The sequence below is a fragment of the Sapajus apella genome, unplaced genomic scaffold (genome assembly GCF_009761245.1).
Source record: "Sapajus apella isolate SASKATOON/1434 unplaced genomic scaffold, GSC_monkey_1.0 scaffold81, whole genome shotgun sequence".
Taxonomy (NCBI): Eukaryota; Metazoa; Chordata; class Mammalia; order Primates; family Cebidae; genus Sapajus; species Sapajus apella.
Window position 1 is genome coordinate 8,853,844 of NW_022437021.1, and position 12,003 is coordinate 8,865,846.

The 12,003-nt window shown below is 39.5% G+C and overlaps 1 protein-coding gene across 19 annotated transcripts in view; it reads right to left on the reverse strand.

Moving 5' to 3' along the window:
- The window catches only part of ADAM22 (ADAM metallopeptidase domain 22), a 254,110-nt gene extending 250,492 nt beyond the window's left edge, over positions 1 to 3,618 (reverse strand). For 9 of the 19 annotated variants that reach the window (XM_032253009.1, XM_032253007.1, XM_032253002.1 and 6 more), the window contains exons 1-2: positions 3,213 to 3,618; positions 2,575 to 2,735 (exon numbers count right to left, since the gene is read on the reverse strand). In XM_032253009.1, the coding sequence (XP_032108900.1) occupies positions 2,575 to 2,735; positions 3,213 to 3,297 (246 nt within the window). In that variant the 5' untranslated portion in view covers positions 3,298 to 3,618. Of the gene's footprint in view, positions 1 to 2,574; positions 3,007 to 3,212 lie in introns of those variants that run through there. The other 10 variants (XM_032252993.1, XM_032252990.1, XM_032252995.1 and 7 more) reach the window with 9 other exon arrangements.
- Positions 3,619 to 12,003: the final 8,385 nt, after the last annotated feature.

The window sequence follows — 12,003 nt, forward strand, 5'->3', positions numbered from 1 at the left end:
TATAGGAAGTAGAAACTCCATGAGCACAAGATAGCTTCCACCCCAAGTCAAGAATCCTGTAAACCAAAAAAACTGCACAAATGGTCCTCCATAAATGGGGAGAAAGGGAGGACTAACTTCCTCCAGTTCTCAAAAGTGTTGGTCTTTCACCAACACAGAGAAGGCAGAAGGTACCCGAAGACATTTCCAGCACAAGTCAGAGGTTCTGTGAGTCTCCACGTTCAATCCTGTGGATTTCTTTTTCTATATCTCTACTTCCTTTAGTCTCTCTTCCTCTCCTAGAAAGTCTTTGTAAATTGTTTTAAAGCACTGGCTACAACAGTAAAATCTTGAATGAGAAACTCCACAAAAAGAAAGGACTCCATGTCTTCATTGAAAAAGTTGCAAGGGGAAATAAAAGAAACTGAGGGGAAAGAGCCATACATTAAAAGACTTTTTAGGAAAAAAAAAAAAAAAAACAAGCCAGGCTCCATAGCTCACACCTGTAATCCCAGCACTTTGGGAGACCCAAGCCAACAGATGGGTTGAGCCCAGGAGTTCAAGGTCAGCCTGAGCAACATGATGAAATCCCATCTCTACAAAAAAAAAAAAAAAAAAAAAAAAAAACAAATTTAATTAGCCCGATGAGATGGCACATGCCTGTAATCCAAGCTACTCAAGAAGCTGAGGTGGGAGGATCACTTGAGCCCAAGAGTTCAAGACTACAGTGAGCCATAATCATGCCACTGCACTCCCACCTGGGTGACAGAGTGAGATCCTGTTACAAAAATTAAATAAATAAATGAATTGCAATCTACAAACATTATCTGGGTCCTGGTTCAGACAAACAAACTTAAATATATACTCTAAATATATACTCTCTCTCTAACTATATATATATATACATACACACACACACACACACACACACACACATAAACATTCACACATACACATACACATATATACATATATGATATTTATGAGAACTGGAAATCTGAAAAACAGGATATTTGATAGTAGTAAGGAATTATTCTTAATTTTTGAAAATATAATAACATGGTTGCATTTTTAAAAGAATCCTTACCATTTAATGGTATATTCCTAGAATTTTTATGAATGAAATGATATGATTTGTTTCAATACTATACATGAAGGAAAAGAAAACAGAAAAGAAACAGGGTATAGACAAAACAAGATTGGCCACAAGTTGTTAATTGTTGAAGCTGGGGGTTCATTAAATTATCTTACTTTTTTTTGTGTTTAAAATTTTTTACAATAAAAGGTTGGAAATGAGTGTGAAAATATTCTTCCACAGAATTAAAATTAAATTCAATTAATTTTAATTAATTGAAAAATACAATGACATAAGGAAACTATGTCCCATGCTTCTTCAGTTTTACCACTGAAATGAGTCAAAATGGAAAAGAAAAATAGGTATTTACCAAACATTAATTCAAATAAAAGAATCCTTAATTAAAGGCTTAACATATTGGGATTTCCTACTAAAATAATCTTTGATGGATATTATGTAGCCCTTTAAATTAATTTCCCACCTTCAATAACAAAATTTTAACAGTACCGACTATTTGGCTACCAATATGAATTTAAATAATATTTTCTATTTTTATATATTTCATGTATACAGATAAGTTAGTATAATTATCACATCATCAAGACATATCTTAAAGTATTTGTGAATATATTTATACCTGCGAAAAGGTTTGGCTTGCCTTTGCTTCAGTCAAGTTTACAAAAATTTTCCAGTACATGAACAAGTCCTATCTTAATATGTACTTACAGGTGGGTGAACTGCCTGATCAGGTGATGTATAGAAATAAAAAAATACACAGTTCCAGAAGTATTTACTTAAATTTGTCAATAAATCCACAATAATTTTCAGGCATATCTGTGGAAGTGTATCTTGATTTACATACAGATACGGTGATAACACTAGGTTTTTTAAAGCATAATTTATAAACGCTCAACAAACAGCACAGCCCTAATTAAACCAAGAGAATTGCTACCAATAAATAAAGAGGGAGGAGCACACCTTTTTTAGAGGGTAGGGAACATCTCTGGTGTCCACAAATCTGAGTGAATAGGACCTTAGAGTTTAGCCTGTTTTTACAGTTTGGATTTCTTAAGAACGTCTAGCATTGATTTTTTTTTCCAATTTTATTTTTACAGTATCAATTTTGGGTTAAATTACTTATGAAGTCTCTTTGAGGAGTAAAACAACAACGATGATGATTCAAACCCTGCCCAAATACTACCTCCCTTCTCCCTATGCATGTCTGACTTTTGCTTGACAGATGTCACAGGGCTCTCCAACTTCTCTCAGGTCACTGCACTGCTGAAAGCACCCCGCACAAACTCCCCTCGGGCAAAGCCCTCGGCCTGTGGTTCTTTTGGTTCTTTTTGGTACCCTTTTCCCCTTCTTTTTTGCACAAGGACCGCCATGCATGACTCGAATCGGGACTGAGCTCATTTCACCCAAGAAGACATCGGGTCTCCAGGGCAACCGAGCGCAATGGTGGGGTCGCGGGTGGGCCGGGCGGCTCAGAGGACCACCTCCCGGACCCAGCCTCTCACCTTCCGGCCTCCAGTGTCGCCCCGCACCAGCGTGTCGAGCACGTCGTGCCGAGTTTCGTCTTCGCCGTCCGAGCGGTAGATGAGGCGCAGCGGCACGATGCTCTGGCGCTCCAGGAAGCGGTTTTCCTTCCTCTTCTCTAGCTCCGTCAATGAGGCGTCTCCTCCAGGCAGGAAGGGGGAAAGGAGGGAGTGGAAAGAAAAGGCGAAAATAATGACCCTGACCCGCACTTCTCCATCCTGCGGTCCTAGGTCTCCACTACGAAAATCCCCAACGCCCCCTTCCTCTCGGAACCCATCTGGGAAGGATGCAGAGATACCAGCCGGAGAGCCTTGGACCGGCTCATCCAAGAGCATCCAGGAGCGGGGCCCAGAAGAAGGGCACCCCTTTCCCATTCTCCCCATTCCTCTTCAGAAGGAGAAAAACAGGCTTTGACCGAAGGCTTCTAGTGCATCCCCGCGCCCCCACATATATATTTTTGCTCCACTTCTCACTACCCTCCCGGAAAAAAGAGAAAAAAAAAAAAAAAAATCTCCCCGCGCACTCTGGAAATGGGGATGCCCCTTTTCAATACGCCTAGGGGCTCCAAAGATTCCGGGGAAATGGTACAGCCCGAAGGCACAGAGGGCGGCTAACTTACCTGCTTGGCCGCAGCGCACCGGGGGGCAGGTCCCCAGGGCGCAGAGCAGCAAGAAGGGCACGGAGGCAGCCGCAGCCGCCAGCATGGTGCTGCTGTCAGCCCGCCTCGCCTGAGACGCTCAGCTCCTCATGCCGGGGCCGGCGAGTCAGGCTCCCTCGCTCCGCGCCCCCGGGCTCCCCGAGGCCACCCCTTCCCAGCCCCAACCGGTGCTGCGGCGGCCGTGGCGCTGCAGCCTCCACCGCGGCTCAGTGCTGCATTGTGCTCCGCGGGCGCTTCCGCTGGCGGGGGGAGCGAGCGAGTGCTGCATTGGGCGGTTGGCTGTAGCTAAGTGGTTTCTAGCGCCTCCCACCTCATCCCCTGGCAGTGGCTCGGGCGGGCGAGGAGCGCTCGGCAGGGAGCGAGCGCCGGTGCACTCGCCCCCCGCCCGCGGGAATGGGCGCGCGCAGGAGAGTCAGCCGGGAAATGTAGTTCTGTCTCCGCGTCCCGCTTGTCTCCACAACAGCACGGACTGTCGCGACCTCGTGACTGTGATGTTGGGGCTGGGAGGGGGTTAGCCCACTTTTTTTATGGGATTGTTTGGCTTTTTTCTTGCTGATTTGTTTGAGTTCTCTGTAGATTCTGGATGTTAGTCCTTTGTCAGATGCATAGTTTACAAAATTTTCTCCCACTCTTGTAGGTTGTCTGTTTACTCTGCTCATTATTTCTTTTGCTGTGCTGAAGCTTTTTTGTTTAATTAGGTCCCATCTATTTATCTTTCTTTTGTTACATTTACTTTTGGGTTTCTGGTCATGAAATCTTTGCCTAAGCCAATGTCTAGAAGGGTTTTTCTGATGTTATCTTCTAGAACCTTTATGGTTTCAGGTCTTAGATTTAAGTCTTGATCCATCTTGAGTTGATTTTTGTATGAGAGATCCACTTTCATTCTTCCTTCTTTCATTGTTCTACATGTGGATTCCCAATTATTTCAGTACCATTCGCTGAATAGGATGTGCTTTCCCCACTTTGTGTTTTTGTTTGCTTTGTGGAAGATCAATTGACTGCATTTGGCTTTATTTCTGGGTTTTCTATTATGTTCCATTGGATTACATGCCTATTTTTATACCAGTACCATGCTGCTTCGCTGACTGGCTGTATAGTATAGTTTGAAGTCGGGTAATGAGATGCCTCCAGATTTGTTCTTTTTGCTTAGTCTTGCTTTGGCTATGTGGGTTGCTTTTTTGTTCCATATGAATTTTAAGATTGTTTTTTCTAGTTCTGTGAAGAATGATGGTATTTTGATGGGAATTGCATTGAATCTGTAGACCGCGTTTGGTAGTTTGTTTATTTTCACAATATTGATTCTACCCATCCGTGAGCAAGGGACATGTTTGTATTTGTTTGTGTTGCTTATGATTTCTTTCATCAGTGTTTTGTACTTTTCCTTGTAGATGTCTTTCACATCCGTGGTTAGGCATATTCCTAAGTATTTATTTTTTTGCAGGTGTTGCAAAAGGAACAGTTTTGATTTGATTCTCGGCTTGGTCACTGTTGGTGTTTAGTAGAGCTACTGATTTGTGTACATTAATTTTGTATCCTGAAACCCTGCTGAATTCATTTACCGGTTCTAGGAACTTTCTGGATGAATCTTCAGTGATTTCTAGATATACGATCATATCATCAGCAAACAATAACAATTTGACTTCTTTACCAATTTGGATGCCCTTTATTTCTTTCTCTTGTCTGATTGCTCTGGCTAGGACTGCCAGTACTATGTTAAATAGAAGTGGTGACAGTGAGCATTCTTGTCTTGTTCCAGTTCTCATTGGGAATGCTTTTAATTTTTCCCTGTTCATTATAATGTTGACGGTCCGTTTGTCATAGATGGCTTTTATTACCTAAAGGTATGTCCTTTCTATGCCAATTTTGCTGAGGGTTTTGATGCTGGATTTTGTCAAATGCTTTTTCTGCATCTATTGAGATGGCCATGTGATTTTTGTTTTTAATTCTGTTTATGTGGTGTATCATATTTATTGATTTATAAATGTTAAGCCATCCCTACATCCCTGGTATGAAAACTGCTTGATCATGATGAGTTATCTTTTTAATATCCTGTTGGATTGACTTAGGTAGTATTTTTTGAGAATATTTGCGTCATGTTCATCAGGGATGTAAGTCTGTACTTTTCTTTTTTGTTACGTCCTTCTCTGGTTTTGGTATTAGGGTGGTACTGGCTTCATAGACTGATTTAGGGAGGATTTTCTCTATCTTTTGAAATAGTGTCAATAGGATTAGTACCATTTCTTCTTTGAATGTCTGATAGAATTCAGCCATGAATCCATCTGGTCGTGGACTTTATTTTTGCTGGCATTTTTTCTATTCTCATTTCAATCTCATTGCTTGTTATTGGTCTGTTCAGATTCTGTATCTTCCTGGTTTAATCTTGAAGGGTAGTATATTTCCACAAATTTATCCATCTCCTCTAGGTTTTCTAGTTTATGCATGTAAAGGTATTTATAGTAGACTTGATAATCTTTTGTATTTCTCTGTTATCAGTTGTAATATCTCCCGTTTCATTTCTAATTCAGCTTATTTGGATCTTTTCTCTTCGTTTTTTGGTTAATCTCACTAAAGTTCTATCAATTTTATTTCTCTTTCCAAAGAACTAGCTTTTTGCTTTATTTATCTTTTGCATTTTTGTTTGTTTATTTCAATTTCATTTATTTCAATATTATTTAGTTCTGCTCTTGGTTATTTCTTTTCTTCTGCTGGGTTTGGGTTTAGATTGTTCTTGCTTCTCCTGCTCCATGAGGTGTGACCTTAGATTGTCTATTTGCACTCTTAGACTTTTTGATATAGGAATTTAATGCTATGAACTTTTCTCTTAGCACTGCCTTTGCTGTATCCCAGAGCTTTTGATAGGTTGTGTCACTGTTATTGTTCAGTTCAAAAAATTTTTTAATTTCCATCTTGATTTCATTGTTGACCCAACAATCATTCAGGAGCAGGTTATTGAATTTTCATTTATTGCATGGTTTGGAGTGTTCCTTTTGAAGATGATTTCCAATTTTATTCTACTGTGGTCTGAGAGAGTACTTGATATAATTTCAACTTTTTTTAATTTACTGAGACTTGTTTTGTGGTCTATCTTAAAGAATGTTCTATGTAATTATAATGTATATTATGCAGTTATTAGAATGTTTTGTAAATATCTGTTAAGTCCATTTGTTGTAGGTTTAAGTCTATTGTTTCTTTCTTGACTTTCTGTCTTGATGACCTGTCTAGTGCCGTTAATGGGGTTTTAAATTCCCCTATGATTCTGTTGCCAACTATCTCATTTCTTAGGTCTAGTAGTAATTGTTTTATAAATTTTGGAGCTCCTGTATTAGGTGCATATATATTTAAAATTGTGATATTTTCCTGTTGGACTAGTCCTTTTATCATTATATAGCATTCCTCTTTGTCTTTTTAAACTGCTGTTACTTTAAAGTTTGTTTTGTTCAATATAAGAATAGCTACTCCTGCTCACTTTTGAGGTCCATTTGCATGGAATAATTTTTTCTACCCCTTCACCTTAAGTTTATGTGAGTTCTTATGTGTTAGGGTGAATGTCTTGAAGACAGCAGAAACTTGGTGAATTATTATCCATTCTACCATTCTCTATCATTTAAGTGGAGCATTTAGGCCATTTATATTCAATGTTAGTATTGAGATGTGAGGTACCATTCTATTCATTGTGTTATTTGTTGCTTGAATACCTTGGGTTATTTTTTATTGTGTTATTGTTATATAGGTCCTGTGAGATTTATTCTTTGAGGGGGTTCGATTTGGGTGTATTTCAAGGATTTGTTTCAAGACCTATAGTTCCTTTTAGCAATTCTTGTAGTGCTGGCTTGGTAGTAGTGAATTCTCTTAGCATTTGTTTATCTGGAAAAGACTGTATCTTTCCTTCCTTTGTGAAGCTTAGTTTCACTGAATACAAAATTCTTGGCTGATGATTTTTTTTTTAAGAAGGCTAAAAATTTGACACAAGAACAGAAAACCAAACACTGCATGTTCTCACTCATAGGCGGATGTTGAGCAGTGAGAACATGTGGACACAGGGTGGGGAGTATCACACACTGCAGTCAGTTGTGGGTGGGGCTAGGAGAGGGACAGCAGGGAGTGGGGAAAATGGGGTGGGATAATGTGGGGAGAAATACTAGATATAGGTGATAGGGGAATGAAGGCAGCAAACCACCTTGCTATGTATGTACCTATGCAACAATCCTGCATGATCTGCACATGTACCCAGAACCTAAAGTACAATAAAAAAAATTAAATAAATAAAAGAAGGCTAAAAATAGGGCCCTAGTCTCTTCTAGCTTATAGGGTTTCTGATGAGAAATCTACTGTTAATCTGATAGGTTTTCCTTTATATTACCTGATGCTTTTGCCTCACAGCTCTTTAGATTCTTTCCTTCATCTTGACTTTAGGTAACCTGATGACCACGTGCCTATGCAATGATCTTTTTGTGACAAGTTTCCCAAGTGTTCTTTGAGCTTCTTGTTTTGAATGTCTAGATCTCTAGCAAGGTCCAGGACATTTTTATTGATTATTCCCTCAAATATGTTTTCCAAACTTCTAGATTTCTCTTCTTCCTTTGGAACACCAATTATTCTTAAGTTTGGACATTTAACATAGTCCTAAACTTCTTGAAGTCTTTGTTCATTTAAAAAATTTTTTTTCTCTGTCTTTGATGGATTGGGTTAATTTGAAAGCCTTGTCTTCAAGCTCTGAAGTTCTTTCTTCTGATTGATTCTATGGCTGAAACATTCCAATGCATTTTGCATTTCTCTAAGTGTGTCCTTGATTTCCAAAAGTTGTGATCACTTTTTATTTACGCTCTCTATTTCACTGAAGAATTTTCCTTTAGAGCCTGTATGATGTTTTTGATTTAAGTTGGACTTCACCTTTCTCAGGTGACTCCTTGATTAGCTATTACACTTCTAAATTCTTTTTCTGGCAATTCAGAGATTTCATCTCATTTTGGATCCATTGCTGGTGAGCTTGTATGATTTTCAGGGGATGTTGAAGAATCTGGTTTTGTCATATTACCAGAATCGTTTTTCTGGTACTTCTCATTTGGGCAGACTATGTCAGAGGGAAAATCTGGGATTCAAGGGCTGCTGTTCAGAATATTTTGTCCCACAGTGTGCTCCCTTGAAGTGGTGTTCAAACCCCTTCCCCTAGGAATGGGGCTTCCTGAAAGCTCAACTGTAGTGATTGTTTTTGTTCTTTGGGTCTAGCCACCCAGTAGAGCTCCTGGGCTCTGGGCTGGTACTAGGGAGTGTCTGCAAAGTGTCCTATGATGTGATCTGGCTTCAGGTCTTGCAGCCATGGATATCAGCACTTGCTCTGGTGAAGTAACAGGCAAGTAAAAGAGACCTTGTGAGGGTCCTTGGTTGTGATTTTGTTTAAAGTGCACTGGCTTTATGTTGGTTGGCCTCCAAACAAGAGGTGGTGCTTTCAAGAGAGCACATCAGCTACCATCCTATAGGGAAGATGCAAACCTGCCCTAGGGACACCTGGTTATGTATTCAGGTTTCTCAGGCAGTGGGCAGGGCCATGGAGCTCCCAAGAGATTATGACCTTTGTCTTCAGCACCAGGGCAGGTGAAGAAAGACCACAAGGTGGGGGCAATGATAGGCATGTCTGAGCTCAGCCTTTTCTTGGGTGGGGCTTGCTGTGGCTGCTGTGAGATATTGGAGGTGTGGTTCCCAGTCCAATGAAGTTATATTCCCAAGGGGATTATGGCTGCCTCTGCTGAGTCATACGGGTCACCAGGGAAGTAGGGGAATACTAGCAGTCACAGGCCTCACCCCATTTCCATGCAGCCTGTAGTCCTAAAGGCTGGTCTCACTCCCATCAAGCCCCCCAACAGCACTAAGTCTATTTCCAGGCAGCCGGTGACCAGGGCTGAGAACTTGCCCAAGACCACTAGCCTCCCTGTTGAGAAACCAAGCTGACTCACAGTTTTTCAGTGTCTCAGGGAACCTACAGCAGTGATCTAGTTCCTTCAAAAGGTCTGTGGATACTCTTGGCTTTCCTGGTATGTTCTTGTGGTAGTTCTTGAAGCAAAAGTTCATGTCAGTCTTTATACACTGCTCTGTCCATCTAAGCAGGAGCTACAAGCTAGTCCTGCCTCGTATCCACCATCTTAATCTCTCAAAATTCTACATGTGGCTATTTTAATTTAAATTTAGTTTAATTTAAAATTCAGATCCTTGGCTGGGCACAGTGGCTCATGCCTGTAATCCCAGCACTTTGGGAGGCCAAGGTGAACAGATCACGAGGTCAAGAAATCGAGACCATCCTGACCAACATGGTGAAACCCTGTCTCTACTAAAAAATATAAAAATTACCCAAGCCTGGTGGTGGGCACATGTAGTCCCAGCTACTCGGGAGGCTGAGGCGGAAGAATCACTTGAACCAGGAGGCAGAGTTAGCAGTGAGCCAAGATTGTGCCACTGAGCTCCAGCCTGGTGTCGGCGCGAGACATTGTCTCGGGAAAAAAAAAAATTAAAAAAAATTAAAAATCAGATCCTCAACCAAACTAGCTGCATTTCAAGTGCTGAACCTGTAGCTAGTAACTACCATATTGGACAGCTAAGATGTAGAACATTTCTAACATGCAGAAAAGTTCTGTTAGACAGACAGCACTGGGTTCCAGACTTTAAATGGCTTGACCCCAAGCCCCATGGCTAGTAATAAAGTAGCCTAGTACCTAAATCTCCTGCTTTCAGGTCTGAGTTTCTTTCCACAACATCTCCCTTGTTGAAATTTGGGTTTACGTAACCTTCACCTTGATCCTGATTCTGGTTTGGTAAAACATAATAGAAAAATTTTCTACATGATGCTCTTTGGAGGCATTTTACTCATTCCCTATTTTCTTAACCCCTGTCTCATGTGACATTGGCTTCAGGTTCTTTCATCATCATGATGATCTCAAAATATACTCCAGTGTGTCAACGTTCCAGCTAAACTGTAGTGTCCAGAATTAATGACATAACTTATTGTTTCACAAGCAAAAAATAGAGTGGAACTTTTTCTTCCTTGTCCCAAATTCTTGCCTAAGAAGACATTCTATCATATTTTGGTAAATAAATTTCATTGAGCTTACTGTCATTTCAAAAAAGATTCCCCAAATCTTCAAATTAGTGAGACAGTTAAGAATTGTTCAGGAAATTGTAGCCTGATCAAGATTTCAACATTACACAATCGACTTTAATGCAGTATATTCTGTGATAGTTACAGTAAAAAATAATTAGAAGTCTAGGACCTGGAAAAGTCCTTCACTTTCCTTCTCTATATCATGGACCCAAATTCTTTACTCAGTTCTCTTACTTGGAAAATGAACTTGAACGGATTTTATAATTATCATGCTGCCGTACATATACACTTTAATTTTTTATTTTTTCAGATGTTTGAAAAATTAAGATAATTTCATAGGCCAAATATATCATCTTGATGTAATTAAAAATTAAAATAGGTTTGTTTGTTTAAGGAGGCTGTCTCAGCTCAGGATACTATGACAAAAATACCATAGACTAAGTTACTTAAACAATAAACATTGTTTCTTATAGTTCTGGAAACTGGGAAGTCCAAAATCAAGGCTGTGGCAAATCTGGCATCTGGTGAGGACCAATTCCTAGATTGTGGACAGCAGCCTTCTTGCTGTATCCTCACATGGCCCAGAGAGTGCTAGTTTGCTCCCTATTCTTATAAAGACACTAATTCCATCGTAGCAGCTAGTCCCTCAGGACCTAATTACTTTCCAAAGAGTCTACCTTCAAATACCACCACATGAGGGCTTCAACATATGAATTTGGAAGCAGGGGCACAGAAACAGTCACATGTTAGCAGAGGTTAAGAAGAAATCTTTTGTCAAATTTGTAAGTGTAACTTGTTAGGTACTTGATGTGTTTGAGAAAACAAGTATAAATTATAAAGTTTTTTCCTCAGTTATATATAGAGTGTTTTATGTTGTGTAAAAGTATTCTGTCAAATTTATGAATTAACTCAATATTAATCAAAGAATAAGTGAAAGTGATCATCTCATTTTTATTTTTACAGAAAAGATTGTAAACTGAGCCTAAAGACTTAAGGAAAACTACATTTAAGATTTTATGAGTTACCAAAATTGAATTACCAATGAAATAAAATAATGGTAAATATTTCTTTTGTAAATTAATGCTTTCCTCTCTGTAGTTTGCTTTTTTTGTTATGTCTGGTCTGTAGCTTTTGTTATTTCTGATCTGTAGTTTTCATTTTTTTGTTATGTACTTCCCTGGTTTTGGCATTAGGGTGATACCGGCATAAAGAATGATTTAGGGAGGATTCCCGCTTTCTTTACTTTTTGAAATCGTTTTGGTAAGATTGGTACCATTTCCTCTTTGAATGTCTGATAGAATTCAGCTGTGAATCCCTCTGGTCCTGAACCATTTTCCGTTGGCTATTTTTTTAAATTACTGTTTCAGTCTCACTACTTGTTACTGGTCTGCTCAGAGTTTCTATTTCTTCCTGATTTAATCTAGTAAGGTTGTCTATTTCCAGGAATTTATCCATCTCCTCTGGATTTTCTAGTCTGTGCATGTGAAGGTATTCATAGAAGACTTGAATGATCTTTTGTATTTCTTTGATATCAGTTGTAATACCTCCCATTTCATTTCTAATTGAGCTTGTTTGGATCTTCTCTCTTCCTGATTAATCTCGCTAATGGTCTATCAGTTTTATCTTTTCAAAGAACCAGCTTTTTATTTCGTTTATCTTTTG